The 19,797-nt window shown below is 39.4% G+C and overlaps 2 protein-coding genes across 2 annotated transcripts in view; both read right to left on the bottom strand.

Moving 5' to 3' along the window:
- The window catches only part of LOC137281633 (ras-related protein Rap-2c-like), a 50,423-nt gene extending 31,943 nt beyond the window's left edge, over positions 1-18,480 (bottom strand). Inside the window, exons 1-2 of the mRNA XM_067812993.1 lie at positions 18,466-18,480; positions 17,327-18,372 (exon numbers count right to left, since the gene is read on the bottom strand). Coding sequence (XP_067669094.1) covers positions 17,328-17,867 — 540 coding nt within the window. The 5' untranslated portion in view covers positions 17,868-18,372; positions 18,466-18,480 and the 3' untranslated portion in view covers position 17,327. The remainder of the gene's footprint in view (positions 1-17,326; positions 18,373-18,465) is intronic.
- Positions 8,018-10,081, bottom strand: LOC137280983 (zinc finger protein 862-like). Its single transcript, XM_067812153.1, has one exon. It carries the CDS (start codon positions 10,079-10,081, stop codon positions 8,018-8,020), a length of 2,064 nt encoding a protein of 687 aa, XP_067668254.1.
- Positions 18,481-19,797: the final 1,317 nt, after the last annotated feature.

The raw sequence follows: 19,797 nt of genomic DNA, 5'->3' as shown, positions 1-19,797 counted from the left end.
CATGAATTGGGAACCTTTTAATTCCATCTTGGGAATTTTTGCTGACATTTGCTGCAAACTTGAAGCTGAATATCATCTAGTCTCTGATCCCCTACAAATAAATCCCTGCAAGGCTAAAAACATGCTCTTCAATTAATTAACTGAAGAGCCAATTACGTTAAAATTTTATCAATTTAAATTTTTTTTGTCAAACTGCCGCATGTTATGACCAAGACTGCCATAATTTGCCAGTATTATGGTATTAGTTGAAGAAGTTATTATTTGGTTATGACGTGGAGAACGCTACTGTTACGATTAATCTTAAAGCACCAATAGGTGGGTAGGATAACCTAATGGTTAAAGCATATGCTAGTTATGATGAAGACCCAGGTTTGAGTGCCTACATGGGTACACAATCTGTAAAGCCCATTTCTGGTGTCCTCTGTCATATTATAAAGACGAAATATTGCTAAAGTCCCTTTGAAACTAAGCTCACTGACTCCCTTACTTAAGAAATCATGAACTTCAGAATGTTACAACTGTTGTTTGTTATACACAATTTGTGAAAAATACTGGGCCTTGACATTTTGAAGCTCTCTTAGAGTAAGATAGTCATTAAATTATGGTACTTACAACTATCTTAGCGCTAAGACAGCTTCGAAAAATCAAGGCCCTAGGATTATGGTTAGGATTAAAACAGCCTCTCATTTTATCCATTAGTTTGTATTCATTATAGACACAGTTTACCATAGTAAGCTATTTCAGATTTGGTGTTGACACAGAACTGCCAAAACAGTGTGGTGGCATATTAATACCTCTGACTGTGATCTCCAAATTCAGTTGAACAATAATTAAACATTATGTCCCCGACCTGCTGACAAAATCCTCACCCCATGTTCTGATTCATGATTGCTTGTGAGATGATCATTCATTATTTTCTCACACAATGAGAATTAAACAATTAAATCACTCCACACAATCAACCTGCAAGATTTCCAACAATTCATACTGTTGATTATCACATGACATGACACACCATCCTTACAAAATGTCTTCCAAGCTACTACAGACATGACAACACTGGGACCTGTCCGGACACAGTGGGACTGTCAGCAGCTAGCAGCCAAGGGAGGAAGTCTTCTGAGACTCATCAACATGTGACCATAATACTCACTTCGCTGACTGTGACAGTTTCTCCTTCGGCATGACCACTGTCACGTGATCAACAAGTCTGGCAACACCCTAGATGACTTTGCCAACAGCAGCCCAACAGTATTAATGGATCTGTCCTTCACATCATTAACGGGTGAGGACGTGGCTTCGGTGATGATAATGTACTTGTGGCTTGCAATTGGTCTTAAGTAGCCCATGCAGAGGCAAATAGGTGGTCATGTTCGCTGGCTTGGTTGACACATCATTGTATCCCAAATACATAGATAGGTGCTCATGATGCCGATCACTGGACTGAATGACCCACACCTAATTATTTACAAACCACTGCCACACAGCTAGAAAATTAAACAACACAAACAAATTTCCAACGTAAATTCAGTCACAAACCAAATTGTCAGCTGAATCATGGATGTAGATATGAACTGATGCAGATAGTCTTTAAGATTCTTGGAACAGATGATTATATGCTGATCCTGGTAGACCAAAGGGACACACCTAAGAAGTGAGTGAGTGAGTGAACACTGAACTGTATAAAAAATACCCCATATTTTCACAACCAAACATTACAATTAATTAGGTCAGTCATAAATTTTACCACATTTATCAAGAGCTGTGTCATTAAAGTATGTCATGTATTAGTTCAAGGTCTCATAGGGCTGAAACCATAAATCAAGATTTTCCACATGGACCTACATTCAAGCCTTTTCAAGGCTGTGTCGACCTTGGAGAAGCAGCTTGTCAATAATGCAAGACAAATGGTTGCGTGTTACTGACGAATGACATAATGATGTGCCACAGTGCTAATGATCTTGTTCTCCCATTTGCTGCAGGTGCTGACGAGACTTCAAACATGTCTCTGACTTTCTGATCCCCTGATCAATGGCTGCCAGCTGTTGTAGGCTTCTGTGCACATCCTGTTATGGAATACAAGATTGGGTGGTTGGTTTGCTGTGAAACACCACACTCGGTAATATTCCCAGCTGTATGGCAGCAGTCTGGAAATAATCTAGTCTGGACCAGACAATCCAATGATCAACAGCATGAGCATAAGTCTACGCAAATGGGATAGGATGATGTGTTTGCCAAGTCAGTGAGTCTGACCACTCGATTCCATTAGTTGTCGGTTATGGCAAGTACGGGCTACTGAAGATGGAATAAAAGAGGACACACTTTGGACACTGGCAGCTGTATTTAGTGTTAGATCAAACTTTGTGCTATAAGTCTATGTTGTGGCATGGGAGTTGTAACCACCTTAATGATGAGTGAGTGAGGGCATGAGTGCATGAGCAATATTCCCTCTATGTGGCGGTGGTCTCGGTCTGTAAATAATTGAGTCTGGACCAGACAATCCTGTGATCAACAGCATGAGCATCAATCTGCGCAATTGGGAACAATGACGTCAACCAAGACAGCAAGCCTGACCATCCAATCCTGTTAATTGCCTCTCACGACAAGGAGAGTCGCCTTTTATAGCAAACGTGGCTTGCTGAAGGCCTATTCTACCCCAAACCTTCACGGGGTCCCTATGAGCCACAGCAAGAAGAAGAAGAACGATCATATACAATGTTACATATCGTATTGCTTTGCTCACTAATACATTGCAACAATATGAAATTTTCATGTGATATCAAAAAACTCTGATGATTTGTCTAAACATCTGGACACCCGAAAAAAAAGTTAAACCATCATTATTTTTTGCCTCTTATCAGTATATTTACAAGGGAGACCACTAGCTGGTAGGACAGTGAAGTAATCAACAAGTGCGTGCAACTTACACACTTAGCTGAGTGAGTCAGTGAGTGAGTGAGTGAAACTTACCTGATTGATTGATTGATTGATTGACTGATTGATTGAGACGGGTTCAATGCCACTTTGAACATGATGAAAACTATTCTAAATAAATCACAGCCTGTCCACTTCATGTGAGAGGAATGAGCAAGTGAGCGAGTTTAGTTTTTACACTTTTAGAAATATTCCAGCAATATCACGATGGGATACACCAGAGATGGGCATCACACATTGTACTCGTGGGGAATCAAACCCGGGTATTTGGCGTGACAAGCAAACACTTAATCACCACGCTACTTCAGCGGACCTCATGTGAGAGGAAAAGCCTGAAGTGATGCGGATCAGAACACTGATGACAAACCTGGAGACATGATTAATGTCCGTTGATTTGAACACACCATCACTGGATCCTGTCACACTAAAAGGAAGCAAATCTACACAGCGTTGCTCTTGGAATGCAAGTAACTGAGCAAGGATATTAATACATCAGTTAAAGCATCATGTCGTCTGTTATAGGGCAGTGGAGGTAGGCTAGTGGTTAAAGTATTGCTCTTCATATCATTGACCCAGGTTTGATTCTCCATATGGGTACTATGTATGAAGTCCAGTTCCTGGTGATATTGTCGGGATAGTGCAAAAAATTGTGTAAAACAACCGTACATACTCATTCACTCCATAAAAAAATTGTCCCTATTTTCTTTACAAGAATCTGAGGATTCCTGTAAAACATCAAACCTTAGATGTACTTGGGGCACGCTAATATTTGGGGCTAACATCAAACAGTGTTGTACTTTCGTCACCAAACTGGACTTGGTGATTCCTACAGAACATTAAACACTAGTTGTACCTGGGTGATGCCAATGTTTAGGGATTACTTCAGCCCATCAAACATCAGTTGTTGATTGAGTTACACGTAGGAACGAGTGAGTTTTGGTTATTGCTGCTCTTAGCAATATTTTAACAACACCCAGTCATGAGAAAGGGAGTTCAGTTTTATGCCACTTCAGCAATATTCCAGCAATATCACTGCAGAGGTCACAAAAAAGGGCTTTATGCAATGCACCCATCTGGGGAATTAAACTGGGTCTTCAGAATGACAAACGAACACTCTATCCACTAGCCTACCCTATCACCTTCTCATCCCTGCATGAGATCCTAGAACTAGACTTCCCATCCATAAAGGGAACTGAACTCCAGTCTTCATCATGACAAGCAAATGCTTTAACCAGTAGGCAACTGCACCACCACCCCTCAGAGCAGGAAGCGTGGAAGGAAAAGGCCGTGTTTACATTCAGTCACACGTCACACGACATCCAGTAAGTCGCAGAACTTTATCCCGGACACATCTCTCATCCCCAATTGTCTCGTGGTCCTTTACATCATTCAGTGAACAGCACAACAGTTTGTTTGTCTCACCTCCCCGCTGGTCACGACTACTGTATTGTGGAATCTGATGTATACAACTATAGGCCAGAACTGTTGTGTCATGCTTATGTTGTATTAATCTGTTGAGATACAGTTCATTTGACAAGTAATGACAGTACTATTTCAGCTAAACAGCACTGATTAACATGATAAATTTTATGTAAAAATATAAAAATGTGTCGTGCCCATGGAATGTTTTCGTAAAACTGACAAGGCGGGTAAACTTGATAAATATTGTCTAGATGCTCAGGGATTGGGAAAGAGAACTTGGGCCATTTTCAGGATTATTAGCCATTTTCTGAATTTAGAATGGGCCACTGCCCTTGTATCAATAGTAAACTTCCAAATTTTAATGGGCTATGTCTTATTCTAATGTGCAAAATGGCCCACGCCCCCCCTTGCCTTTCCCAATCCCTGATGTTTAGGACTAATGAGATCAGCTGGTCAGGCTTGCTGACTTGATTGACACATGTCATCGGTTCCCAAATGCGCAGATTGATGCTCATGTTGTTGGTCACTGGATTGTCTGGTCCAGACTCAATTATTTACAGACCAAGACGGACGCCATATAGATGGAACAATGCTGAGTGTGGCGTAAAACTAAACTTACTCACTCACCCATAATATTTAGTGAATGAGTTTAGTTTCATGATGCTTTTAACGAGATTCCAGCAACATCACAGTAGGGGATACCAGAAACCATTACACCCATGTGAAGAATCAAACTCGGGTCGTCAGTGTGATGAGTGAACACTTTAACCATTAAGCTACCCCACCCTCCCAACTTAAGTATAGGAAATACTTGTCGTGCCAGCAGTAAGCTGATTAAGATGTCAAATGTTTATCTTCATAACTGAACTTTGTAACTTCAAATATTTCAGTTACATAAACACATATACTTCACTTCATCTGCTGGTGAGCAAGCAAAATGGTTAAGGAGTCCATTCTTTGCAGTGACGACCCAGGTTTTGTTTCGCCTTAAGGGCAGTGGGATAGGCTAGTGGTTGAGGCGTTTGCTTATCATGCTGCAGACCAGGGTTTGATTCCCCACAATGTGTGAAGCCCAGTTTTGGTGTTCCCCGCTGTAATATTGCTAAAACCAGTGCAAAAGTATACTCGCTTACTTTTTAAGAAATACTTATACCTTAGGTATATATGTTTTCTTATTCACCGTTTAGAGATCCTACTCTCTATAACATGTCTACCACAGCACACCACTCTAAAATGAAAATATACACAGTTTTCTTTCCTGACTCACAAAAGTAAAGGTCCAGGTGATCATGGGATCTTAGGCAACATACCTTCAATAAGCGATCTGATAACAGTTCGAATAATTTATACAGTAAACGTGGAGATCAACTTGTCATCCTGCTCTAAGATATTGATAATGTGTAGAAGTCACTGTCCACGCCCAGCTACACAAAGTCAACCACCTAGTCACAATACATCACACTTACTGTAGTCGAGCTTTATTTCCTTTATTTATTTTATTTAACAGGCGACCCAGGAATGTCATCGGTCAATTTCTAATACTACATAACAAAACTAGGAAACCACACAACATGGTTTAAAGCTTACATGGTCTGTCATCAGTGATTATCATATGCTACATATTTATATTCAAACATTACTAGAGTTCCTGGGAAATATGGCACCCTATGATTCAAACTGGTGATTGATATGGTTTATTATTAGTCATTATGACATACTACATATTTCTATTCTTTGAGAATAACACTACACCACATGGTTGATAATAGAGTGAGTGAGTGAGTTTAGTTTTATGTCTCACTCAGCAATATTAGAGCTGTATTGCAGCGGACTATAAGTAATGCAGTCTGAACCAGACAATCCAGTGATCAACAGCACGAGCGTCTATCTATCCAATGGGAACGGATGACATGTGTCATCCAAGTCACAGCGGGCCTGACCTCCCGATCCCATTATTCGCCTCTTATGACAAGCATAGTCACCTTTCAAATATCAGTAAACCGGTTATATTGCACAGCACTAATTCGCATGGTTCATTATTAATATTAGGATATACTACACATATGTTTAAAGGAATATTTCTGCTGTTCCAATGATTCAAAATGAATCTGCTAAATCTGCTAGTTGCAGACTGGTAGAGTTCAGAAGCTATGTTTACTATGTGGCATTAAATGACACCTTTCTGAATACAAAATCCTGAAACTCTCAAACACTGATAACTTATTTGCATGTAAAGAGTATTAAATATCTTTGGGAAACAATGACATGTGTCAATCAAGTCAGTGAGTTTGACAACCTGATCCATTAGCTGCCTCTCGTGATAAGCATGGGTGGTTGTAGACCAATTCTAACCTGGATGTTCATGAGTATCAAATGAACTTTGTGTTTTATATCAATCCTTACATTCAATATGACATAGTGTTTTTTTATGTAACTTGAGCCTGACATGTTCAAGACTATTTCACTGACATGCTATGGATTCATTTATCCAGTTGTGTAGGTTATCTGTTTGGTTTATACTACTCAAAAGATACCATTTACCAAGGTATCAATACCTTGATGACACACAGTAAACTGACTCCAATGTGACCAATCTTCGCTTTATTCCCTTAACAACAAGAGCCAGGGAGGGCATCAACAAGCACCATCTTTCAATATGACACATCCAGGGGGGTGATCCAATCTTAACTTTATTCCCGTAACAACCAGTATCAGGCAGAGCACCAACAATATGACACATCCAAGGTGGTACCCAATCTTAACCTTAGCAGCTTGTGTCAGGCAGGGCATCAACAAGCACCATCTTTCAATATGACACATCCAGAGAGGTTACCATTCTTAACTTTATTCCTATCACAACTAGTGTCAGGCAGAGCAACAAGAACCATCTTTTAATATGACACATCCAGAGAGGTTACCATTTTAAGCTTAATTCCCTTATTAATGAGTGTCAGGTAAATCAACAAGAACCATCTATCAATATGACACATCAAGCAGGGTGACCAATCCTAGCTTTATTCCCTAAACAAGTACAAGGCAGGGCCACAAGAAGTACCATCTTTCAATAATATGCATCCTTGGAGGTAACCAATCTTAACTTTATTCTCTTAAACATGACATGCCAAATCTATCCTTTGCATGCTGATCAACTTACTCCAATGTAGCCGCAATATTGCAGGGCTCTACGGACATAATTTTATTTAGTTGACCTTTGACTAGCAATTTTTTTCTTTTACTAGCCAAATAGAAAATTTACTAGCCAGACACATGTGGTGGTATTACACCTAGTATTTTGTGAATAAACTACTACAGTTCCAACCAACGTTTTGTTTTATTTCCTCACTCTGTACAGTGATTCAAAAACAAACTATTTCAAAAGAAATATGCCATCTGGAAGCTACTTTATGAGGTATCAACACACATAGTAACTGGCTTACTTTGAGTTAACTATTAACATTGAACATATTACATCATAATGATAAGAAAAATGATTGCTTTAGCAGGACTGGGTATTCCGGATCTGAAGCTTCAGAATGACATCCTGTTTCAGAAAAATTTTAACGTTGTCAAGTGTCACTGTATCAAAGAAACTTCAATTAAATGCAGACATATTTAACTACTGACTAAAGTTTCCTGCTTTTCTATAACTGCCACTGAGGACTCAGATTTTGTCTTCACACTTTGGTTTCACAGTCACAATGTTCTTTGACCAATCTGTTTGTCCAGGGCCACCAGCAATCCTTCTCTTGCCATTAGACATCCATTTATTAACGGACTTCTCTGGGTTAAACTCAGCAAGGTCAGGGCCTTCTGATGAAATCAAAATCAAATCAGACAGTCTTTGCACAGACAAGCAGCTCCTAACATCACTTTTAATTCTTTTCTGAGCTGAGAAAGCCCGTTCACATTCAGCAGAGCTAATCGGCAGGGTTAACATGATCCTCACAATATGAAGTATATTGCAGAAATCTGTTTTGTATGGATCCTTGCTGAGTAGGATTTGCCAGAGATCAGAGTAAGATTTATCCTTGAAGGTGTTTGCCACGAAGACTTTCATCTGCCTCCACTCTGTCTGAAGTGCCTCCACATTGCATCCAGCAGAGACAAGGGGGACTCTGAACCAATCACACAGAACATCTATTTCATGATTTCCAAAGTGTACAAGTTCCCGTTTACTCTCTGGCCAGGTGTCATGATTAAACACCTTGAAGCTCTTCACAGCGCCTTGGGCCCCTTCATTTGTATTTGAACCAAGCAGATTCTCAAACCTGGACTCCAACTCCTTGATGGTGATGTCAACGGTAGATGCAACATGTTTGTTCAGTTCTTCTTTGGCCACACCAACACTACCAGTCATTTCAATGCCTTGAAATTTGATTGGACCCGTGAGATTTTCTTGGCTTTCAATACACAGCCCAAATTTCTCGTACAGTCCCCCTGGAATGTAATCCTGTTTCATGCTTGTGATGGTTTCCAGACAATCCTGGATGGATGCAACTGCTGTAGGAAGAATCAGAGTACTAGACTGTAGTTTCAGGCTCAACAAAGCCACCTCACCAAAGAGATCAGACATGAAATGACAAAACCCTGTGAACACCAAATCTTTCATTTGTTTGTGTATTTTCTTTCCTCTTCCTGCAATATCTGCATTAGATGATGATGCAGCCAGACTTTCCATATGTGTATAGACTGCTGTATACTGTCCATGACCTGTGGCCAAATCTTCATCTTTCTTTCCTTGTAGAAAGACCCTCATTGCCCTGTCTAATTGGGGAACCCATCTGGTACCCTTCACTGGGGCTGGTGAATATATCCTGGCTTCAAGTTCCTCTCCTATCATCTTGAGTTCTCTTTTGCTTTTGGGACTGAAGTGGTAAGTCTTCCAAATGAGATGTAGGCAGTCGTTGACTGACTGCATAATAGGGGATTGTTTCTGAAGCTTCAAAAGGGCTAACTCCAGCCTGTGTGCCATGCAGTGGAAATCTATTAAATGGGGAACATCATGTCGTAACAGTGAAACAACACCATTCCTCTGGCCCATATTGACATTCGCTCCATCGGCACAAAACCCAACAATTCTAGATGTCAATGTTTCATCACTGATTCCTACTCTCGAAAGAGCTGATTTAGTAGCAGAGATAACACCCTCAGCATGACCATGTTCGATGGCAATAACTTCAACAAGTTTGTTTTCTGCTTTGCCATTTAATACTGTTCTTACATAGATCACTTCATTTTCTGACACAGAAGAGTCTGTGGCACCATCAATCATAACTGATAAGTAATGTGAGTCATTGATAAGGTCCATTGTCTCATCTCTGATTGTACTTGCAATGGTTGCCAACATTTCTCCACACCTAACATCATTACTGTAAGCAAGTGTAACCGGGAGCCCATTTTTACGCTGAAGCAACAGCAAAGGTTTTAGTTTAGTAAAAGACATCTCTTCCTTCCCTATGCAATACACAGTGTTAAACTTTATTGTTAGATCTGTGAGATCCTTTTCATTAGACTTCACTTCAGCCTCCAAAAATTGTTTTGCAATGGTTGAGGTTTCAAACGATAGTTTGCCCGATTTATTAACAATATGATCACGGCACTTTCCATGTCTCACGCTAATGCTGTGAGCGTGAATGTTTTCCCGTTTGAACTTGTTAGTTCTATCTACAAAGTCTGTGTTGCCTGCCAAATGATGACCGGCCTGTCGACAAAAGTCACAATGCATTGTATTTTGTTCTTTGTCATAACGAAGCCATGAAAAAATTGACAGCCAAAGTGGTCTGAATTCACGCACATTAACTGATGGCATACTTTCTTTCTGTGTTTCAACAGTAGTCTGGTTATCATTTTGTTTCTTTTCACTGCCAACTTGAGTTTGTTCATTCAAGATTTTTGTTGTTTGGGGTTTGGAAAAATAGGCCGATATCGGTCTAGGGTTTGTTTTCTTCGTTGCCATGGTTAAACACGGAAGTATAAGGTTGCAGCTTTGCGCATGTTCACCAAGACTAATTGAGTTTTGGGAAACCTAATTTGCATATGGCTTACGCCCTTAGCGTATTTTTGACATAAGATGTCTATATATAGAGTGTAAAAACTAGGTTAGCAGTTTTGCGCATGCTCGAGCAATGAATCTTGGGATCTCATTTGCATTCGCTTACCTCCCTTTGTGTGACCTAGATATCTATTTTTGTAAACTCGGAAATGAACTGATTATCATGATGAATAAAAACTGCAATCGTTTTAAGAATAATGTGTTGTTATTATCTGAGGGAAATTGTTTAAGGATGGAAGTTAATGACACCAAATGTAGCAGTCGCCATTTCATAACTGTTTTATTATTTTTAGTCGCCACTTCGAAAATTCACTCGCATATGCGACTGTTTCACTCGCAATGTAGAGCCCTGTATTGGATGTAAGTCGATGTAACGTGATTGGATTGGAAAGAAAGAAGGGAAAAACTTTGTGTTGCGATTTTTGGCCCCTAGGGATCTTACAAGAACTGGGAAACCTGGTCGTATTAGGACAGAGGATACGTAATAAGATATGACAGAAGTAACCTCTGTGGGAAGAGAATGAAATTACGGATGAATTTGACATTGTCATTGGATCGTAATTATACAAAAACAAACCGATCTGAAGACCCAAAATTCTATGTCATAATCAAGATGTCAAGCCTTTAGGGCTCAGGATTAGCACACTTCTGAACACTCCCTAATCATGTGAATAACACCATAACAGTCACATAAAGGTATGATTCATGTTTAATAATACTTAGGCTGAATGCTTATCGACCATAATTCATTGTGGATAGTAACCTCTAGTGTGTGGAGGTAAAACAATTGACGAAACTAAAGGTACTGAGATCAGCATCCTGATAAATACATGCCAGATTCAACACAATAGCCCACACAGGTATGTCTAAGGTTGCATAAGAGGGATCAACCATATTCAGTAATTAGTCCTGCCTGTCAACCTCTCATAGCCAGTGCTTGATAATCACATTATGCTGACACAGCAATTTACGACAAGGCTAATCCATCAAGAGATTAACAGCAATAATTCACCCTTGTTCCTTGAGCTTATAAACAAAGCATGCTGACTGGAGCTATATGTTAGACCTTACATCATGACCACAAACAGTTACCAGTGTCAGTTGTACTTCAGTCACTGTGTATGAAGGGTATATTTTTTGTTTTTTAATTACTTCTGTGGATTCATTACTGATTCAGGGCTCCAGGTAAAGGCAGCATCAGTGTATGTATGGATAAAATATATGCATGATGCGGTAGGAAAAAATGTAGAAAACATATTAGAAATGCACCACAGCTATGGTGAATGTATTTATAAAAAAAAGTATTGTTTTATTATTTATTGAGCTATTTACACAAGCATAGCTACAATGTGGTGCATATATGAAAGGAAACACAATATCACTGGTGCTCCATTTAATTCCATTCAGTACCTTGAATGTACGCTTGAGGTTTTCCAGTACTCCTGCATTGAAACAATAAGGAAACATACTCTTGATGTTAAAAAGTTGCCTGAAGCCCTGCTGATTTGCCAACTTCACAAATGTTTAACAAGATATCAAATGAAAGAAAAGTTTATTCTTCTCACACTAGAAACATTTCAGCAATCTACATACCTCAAATATATCTTACTTATCTTTAAATTTTCCTTTTCAGGATTTATTACTTGCACTGGTGCAACCCAATATTACAAAGTGCAACATTATTAGTTTAACCTGCAAGAGGTACAAGTCATTGCTGGGCAGCTTAACTCTGAATAAAACATTTAAATACTTCATAAGCATGTTTCTTTCATTACATGTTGCAACAAGTGCTTGCCACTAACATGGCAATGTTCCCCGCCGGTAAAGAAGAATGAAATATTTAAAACATATTCAGTACCTTTCGCTCACACAAAAGATGCATGAAATGAACTGTGTCTGGATAATCGCCCAACATAGGCTGTCAACAAACCTGAGGATATTGGCTGCAATGTTATATGGAATGCTGCGCTAACACAAGTTCGAAAAGTGGACAAAGTGTTGGGGTCATACTGAAAATAAGATGAAGGTAGCCCAGATTGCCCCTCTGTCTGCTGCCCAATGTAGACTGTCACCAAATTTGAAGACATTGGGTACAACAGTTCGTGAGATATCGCATTAAGATTTTGAAAGTGGTCAAAGAGTTGTGGTGACCTTGAAAATAAGGTCAAGGTCAGCAAAATCAACTGGTGTCTGCATAATCTCCAAATGTAGGCTGTTACCAAATTTGAAGACATTGGGTACAACAGTTCATGAGATATCCCGTTACCAAGAAACAGGACGTACAAGCTGCTGCTGAATACACAGTCCTCCGTTCGGTGTTGCAATGGGGGACAATAAAAGCTGGTCAGACAAGCAGAATTTGTCTGGTACAAGTAGTGATTACACGATGCCATTTAGAAAGTGGTCAAATGCAACATATGTCATATTTGGGATTTCACTTTCTTAGTAAAGTACAAATTCTAGTACTTTTTTTCGGTTGAGTCCCATCCGGGATTCGAACCCGCACCCTCAGAGTCAGGCACCTAATCGCCAGCACACAAAGTCAGCCGCCTAGCCCGCTCAGCCACCGCGACTTCCACACTGAGGGTGCGGGTTCGAATCCCGGATGGGACTCAACCGAAAAAAGTACTAGAATTTGTACTTTACTAAGAAAGTGAAATCCCAAATATGACATACGTTGGTGCAAGTAGGTTTTCATCTTAGGTTGCACCTGGTGCAAGTAGGTTTTCATCGTAGGTTGCACCTGGTGCAAGTAGATTATAGCATCTCTTAAATAGAGCCCTACAATAATGTTCCCGGGAACCAAATTACAACTGGTCTATGCTTGTTATTATCTCTAACCAGCCAAATCAAGTGGTTATTCTCTGCCCTTGTCCATGCATGTCATCGTATGCCAACTGCAACTGCATCGATTGATGCTCAAAACATCAATCACTGGACTGTCTGTTTCACATGCTTTTATTTCAAGTTGGTTATTACACAGCTACAAAAAATGCTTCGTGCTGAATTACACAAAAGACCTTCCTACTTTCAAGGAAACCGTCATAGTTTCTCATGACACATTTATTAAATGATAGACTTAGCAATTTCAATGCCATGACAAAGCACACAACTAGAAGAACTGAAGAGGAAGTTAAGAATTATCAATTTAATGACTCATCACTGTTGAGACTGACAAAAGATGTAAAACAGTAACACAGTTTCATCAGACCTAGAATCTAGAAAAAATATTAATAACCACTGATAACAAGGCCATTAATAGCTTAAGCAGGACATAACTGCTAGCAATATCTTTAATAGCGATTACCCATGACAAGTGTGATAATTATAGTATTCTACCAAGTGAAAGGTAGGGTTGTACAAAGTGACCTTCACGCTGAGGTGACATAACGCTCATAACTTAAAGGTCACATGCAACGTAAAACACAACTTTGCAGATTCTGGTACCTTTCGGTATGCACTTACCGAAACAAATCATCAAAAATGCCAATTCAACCTATAAAGTTGAAAAAAACGTGATGAAAAAAAAGCCCGCGAAATCGGAGTTCAAACGTTTCACTAAATTCCCCCCAGCGCTGGGGGGAAAACTGGTTTCAACAGCTGTGCTGCGCTGCGTCCATGACGCATGCGCAGTGAATAGGTTCGCGGAGCTTGCAACAGCATGCATGCCCAGCGTCTGAGGTCATGAGCAGGAGTCTAATCTTGGTTGTGTACACAAACAAGTAAATAATCTACTCGTTACGTAAAACAACTTGTTGATTGTGGTAAGCAGTCACTGTCACAGAGAAAGCTCAGTGTCTGGTTTATTTACACCTGTATGTCTGTCTGCCTGTCTGCTAAAGACAACATGCAATACACAGCTTCAATCATTGACCACGTGCAATTTGAACTTAACACCTATCAGACAATACGACATAAAGAAAATAAGTTGATTTATGACTCGTGCACCCGAGTCCCGTGTCTGCCACATTATGTAATTAGGCACGTGTGATACACATGACATGTTTTTATGTCTGTGGGTTGCAAACAAACTACATTCATTTTTTCGGATGACTGGATCTGAAGGAAACTGGTGCAAACTCTTGTCAGTTTTAAGTCCTGCTTTGTACTTGGACGAATGACAGATTCCAGCCACGCAGTAGTTTACCATCTCTACTGACATGATTTTTATTGGATCGAGCACAAATTCAGAGAACATGTATTTTCCAAACCCAACATCTCTATATACGTTCTTAATGGATAACGACTTCTTTTCGTGTATATGATTTTGTTTGACAACAGTATATGAATCCATACTGAAACGACGCAACAAGCACACAAAAAGAAGTTGTTATCCATAAAGAATCTTACTTTCTTGTGACTGGCTATACTTCTAAAATGCCAATCAAAAAGATCATCTTTCTGTACACACAATGAACCCTCAGCATATAAGCAAATGAAACAGCCAATCGGAAGCTGTTGTTACACTTGAGTGCATATCCACCAGCTGTGACTGGGTTCGGTCTCCCGAGGGCTTCGTTTCGGGGGAAGTAAGCCCAAGTACAAAATATTGCACTTTTGAATCGCGATTTTACGCTTATAATTGCGTTTATTTGCTTTTTTAAAAGCAGAAATGTATATTATATGTCATGAATAAGTGATAAATGTGTTTTAATTATGTTTGATTTTTTGGTTGCATGTGACCTTTAACATTTACTTATGACAGTCATGGTGCTGTGGTTATTTCATATGTGTTCATATATCCCTGAGCTGAGGTAAATGATGTTGTTTTTCAACATCACTGGCCTCATATTGCAGGTATTCCATTCACCCTTCTGTGAATGGGTAGCTGGTAGGATGAGATAGTCACAGAACTGATAACTAAGCTCCTCTCACTCTCAGTTAGCTTGCTTTGTAGAATCCCATGAAAGCTGTGACAGTATGAATGAAACTTGAACATAAATCAGTCCCTCCTGGATTCCACGATTCCGTGGCTGCAGAAAAACTCATGGAATTAAGCTTTCCATGCAGATAAACGTCTGGTCCATGGAAAACGCACTTTCTTGCAGAATCAGTGCATAATTTGCCACTTTTCTGCCGCGGAATTTGCTGATTTTTAAAATTTTGTGAAAACTGACTGACAGCCGAAAAGAAAAGTAGAGTTAATGTCAAAGGTAGAATCATTTACACATAAAACGAACTGACATATTTACTGTGACAACATCTTCAAAATAATCATGATTAAAGATATGTTATTAATAAAGGAAGGTTTAGGCATCTTTCAAACAATATTAGATGAATTTGTTACTGCAATTACGTTCTCAAAATCGATCATTTTGAAAACTGAAATTATTTCAGATTTAGTTTAAATATATAATTGTTATTTGCATAAAACCGGAAGTTGTTCGTCTGCATCAACGTTACGAATGAGAGGAGAGAAATAACTTTAAGCGAGTGTTTAATTCTCAAACACAGAAAAAGGTGTGGATGCTTTGTCATCAAACTTAATCAAGATGTGTCGACTGAACTTTATATCTGTGTTTGAGAATTAAACTATGGTCTGTATAATGTTTCGTTGTTTCTCCTAAATGTTTAAGAGCAGAATGTTTTGCAGAATATTGAAAAATAGGGTGCAGAATTTGCTTAACATTGCCGCAGAATTCTTAAAAATTTGCCGCGGAATACAGGAGGGACTGATAAATTTATCCAATGACCATCATAATGATAATTTAGTTCATACTTCCTTGCAGTGAGTCAAACATTACTAACTGCCATGAGCAACTAACAGATGAACCACCAGTGGTATGGGTACTGTGGCCATACATTAACCAACCCTTGGATCATGGTATGACCATATACTAACCAACCCTTGGATCATGGGTATGATCACATATTAACCAACCCTTGGATCACGGGTATGACCACATATTAAGCAACTCTTGGATCGTGGGTATGACCACATATTAAACAACCCTTGTATCATGGGTATGACCACATATTAAGCAACCCTTGGATCGTTGGTATGACCATATATTAACCAACCCCTGGATCATGGTTATGATGACATATTAACCAACCCTTGGATCGTGGTATGACCATCAACCAACCATTGCATCATGGGTGTTACGACCAAATTTCGAACAACCCTTTCTACAGTGTGATAGAGCGACACCATAATGTATATTTGTACTTGTGCACATCTCGTATCAACTGGGAATGATGTCCTCTTCATACAGTTTTCATCATTAGCAAAACGCAGCCCATGAAGAACTGTAATTGGTTTCTTCTTTTTCACTTTTCATTCATAAAAGTGATTGGGAAAAGTTCTCCAAACACAGAACCAGGGGCCTTCTAAATATTTACACAGATAAATTACAACAGCTCTGGTTCAATATAAACAGAAAAGTCTCTAATATCTAAGGACTTAAAAGGGATTTATCCTGGACTCCCAACTGAGCACCCTTATCAGACAAAACTGACACAAAAAGAGTGATAATGTTAACATAATGTTTTATGGTTTGAAATTCTGAATAGTCTGAAGGACATTTTATGTTGAAATTGTAATAGTTTACTCTCACTGGCTGTTGACCATTTGTTGTGACCATTATCAGTCTCTGAGCAACTCCAAATAAATCCCTGCTCTAGGAATCCTCGACCACAATACACTGTCACCGAACTAAATGTCCATAATAATGCTATTCACATTGTCTTTGTGTGTCTATGGACCTGTAACTTTAACGTATGAATCAACTCAAGGATTTCCTTTTCTGGTCCAAGTTCACAGCTTATGAGAGGTTCTAATTCATGGCAACAGAAAACACTGTAATATCCTGATATCTTAGTAAACCTCCATATCTTAGACTGTCAGTTTTTGCTGAAAACAAACATATGTAACCATGGTAACTGTGTAAGTATAAGGAGTGTTGCTGATATACATACCTCAGAGTATACTACAGCAGCCTTGCTTTTCCTTTACTGGGCTTGTATTCATCTCTCGAACAATTTCAATAAAAACTTCATTGACATTTTGCGTACTTTTAGCTGACGTTTCTAGAAACGGACAGCCCCAGTACTGTGCCAGTGTCGACCCCTCAGTAGAAGGGACCTCACGTTGATGTTCCAAGTCAGCTTTGTTCCCGACTAATATCATGGGGATTTTGTCCACCCCTTTCACTCTCTGAATTTGTTCTCTCATTGTCTTAATATCCTGGAAAGTCTGAAGACTGGTAATGCTGTAGACAATCACAAATCCTTGTCCATTCTTTATATACAAATCACGCATGGAGGCAAACTGCTCCGTGCCAGCTGTGTCCAATATTTCTAAAACAGATGGCGCTGAATCGACTTCTATCTCTTTCCGATAGAAATCCTCAATCGTGGGGTCATACTTCTCCATAAAATTACCCGACACAAACTTGACTGTGAGGGCACTTTTCCCCACACCTCCACTTCCCAGCACTACTACCTTATATTCCTTCATGGTGTAGCCTTCCCTCAAACTGAGGACTTGTGAATGATATTAACACTTATCACAATCACACTAACTGAAGTAAGATGCGATATTTCTTATATTATCTCTCACACTGACTGTGTCGAGAAAATAATGCCCACGCCAGCCACTCCTCGGACGAAATGACAGTTTCTCATCAGTTTGACTTGTCTCTCAGCGTTCACAAAACTCAGCTTCCGGAAAATGTTTTTGGGTCAAATTCGCTTCACGTACCACAATGACCGGCGGATTTTCTTTGTTTTTGTGTATCAAACACTTATGAACTTTGATACCGTGTCTCACAGTCCAACTCAAAGAGGGAAAGCTTACACGAGTAGATTTCGCTGGTTGGTCAAATCTAGGAGTGACCCAGCCAGTAACCACTGTCTGCTCGGCTGTCTACAAATATTGTCGTTATTTCGAGGCTGAAAAGGACATACAAATCCCAAATCCACCGCTATATCAACATCCAGATAGCGGAGACAATGTGATTCACCTGCAATGGACATAAATAATCATCAAGTTCTGGACGCTCACTCGCGAGAAGTTGCACCAGTCAAAACATTCAGAGCACTGACAAATCCCTCACCGTCGCCATTTTGGGTGGGCCATTCATAGAATACTTTGCGGACTCTATGATAGGAGAGTTAGCTTTACATGACTACCGGTTCTTATGGCGCCCGTCCCTCAAAACCACTAATGGTGTACCCTGATCTCAGGTTACATATCAGACCATACGCCATATTGGAGATAACAAAACATGTAAACGATAGATGTAATTAATTCTTCTGTATTTTGTTGTAAACATATCGCCGACCGAATGACAACTATGTCAAAACGATGCTACTTTAAATCTGTCTTACAACATTGCGTATTTCTTTATATATTTTTTCCCATACCGACATGTCAGTGAAAATTAATAATCACGCAATGTCTCGAAACATGCTGTTTAAGCAGTTTGTTTTCACCCGATAAATAGCACACGGCATATGTCTTCATTGTGTGTTTTCTTTAAGAGTATTGAATTATATTATCATTTATGGGTTTGAGCTATTGTGAACATGCTACCTTATCGTTTTTGATAGAATCAATAGATCAACAGTAAATATAAAACGTAAGTATAGAAAATATTTAACTCTTATTAGAAAACGTAATTATTATAATTTCAAAACAATATCTAGTCTCAATAAAATGCTAACTTGCCATACAAGTCAGCGTAAGATGGGCACCTGTCAGTGACGCCATAGGCATGTGAGTGTCGTTGACGTCACAATTTCATGACGTATGAAAACAAAGCCCTGGGCAATATTTGTCGTTTATGCCCGAAAATAGTCACCAGCTTAGACGTGTGTTTACAAGTGCACCACTAATGTTATCTAATAGGTGTAGTTAAGCTAGTAGTTAAGCGTTCGTTCGTCAGCCCGAAGGACAGAGTTCGATTCCCAACATGAATACAGTCTGAGAAGCCCAATTCTCCGCCGTAACTCGGCTCATTAACTATGCAGTACCAAGGCTTATTCGACAACCTATGCCTATCCAACGACAACTGAGCCTAAACATATTTAAACAATACTAGTCAGCCGGAAAAGCAAGACAATTGTTTACTAGATTTGAGTAGATAGATTTTTTGTGTACTTACAAGAAATCTGGTAAAAGGGAAATAAAACGAAGGTTTCAACACAGTTAGAACCACGGGATAAATCAGACATCACAAATGATAAAGTCCGTTCCTGATAGTCGACTCTTACGACAAGCATGGGTTTACCGTAGATCAATTCTAACCTGTACCTTTACGTGTCTCCTGATACAAGAATTATACATCTATCTGATGACCATTTGGGCAGAGAATTGCTGTTTCAGGTTTTCATACTGGGCATCTAGACCAAACAAAATATTACACATCAGATAGACGCTTACCTCA

Source organism: Haliotis asinina, chromosome 4, assembly GCF_037392515.1.
Source record: "Haliotis asinina isolate JCU_RB_2024 chromosome 4, JCU_Hal_asi_v2, whole genome shotgun sequence".
NCBI classification, from domain to species: domain Eukaryota; kingdom Metazoa; phylum Mollusca; class Gastropoda; order Lepetellida; family Haliotidae; genus Haliotis; species Haliotis asinina.
The sequence above is the reverse complement of the archived record's forward strand: the minus strand, read 5'-3'. Positions and strand labels throughout refer to the sequence as shown.

Excerpts from the sequence above, each read along its gene's own strand:
- LOC137280983 (XM_067812153.1), bottom strand. The coding sequence starts at position 10,081 with ATGCATTGTGACTTTTGTCGACAGGCCGGTCATCATTTGGCAGGCAAC.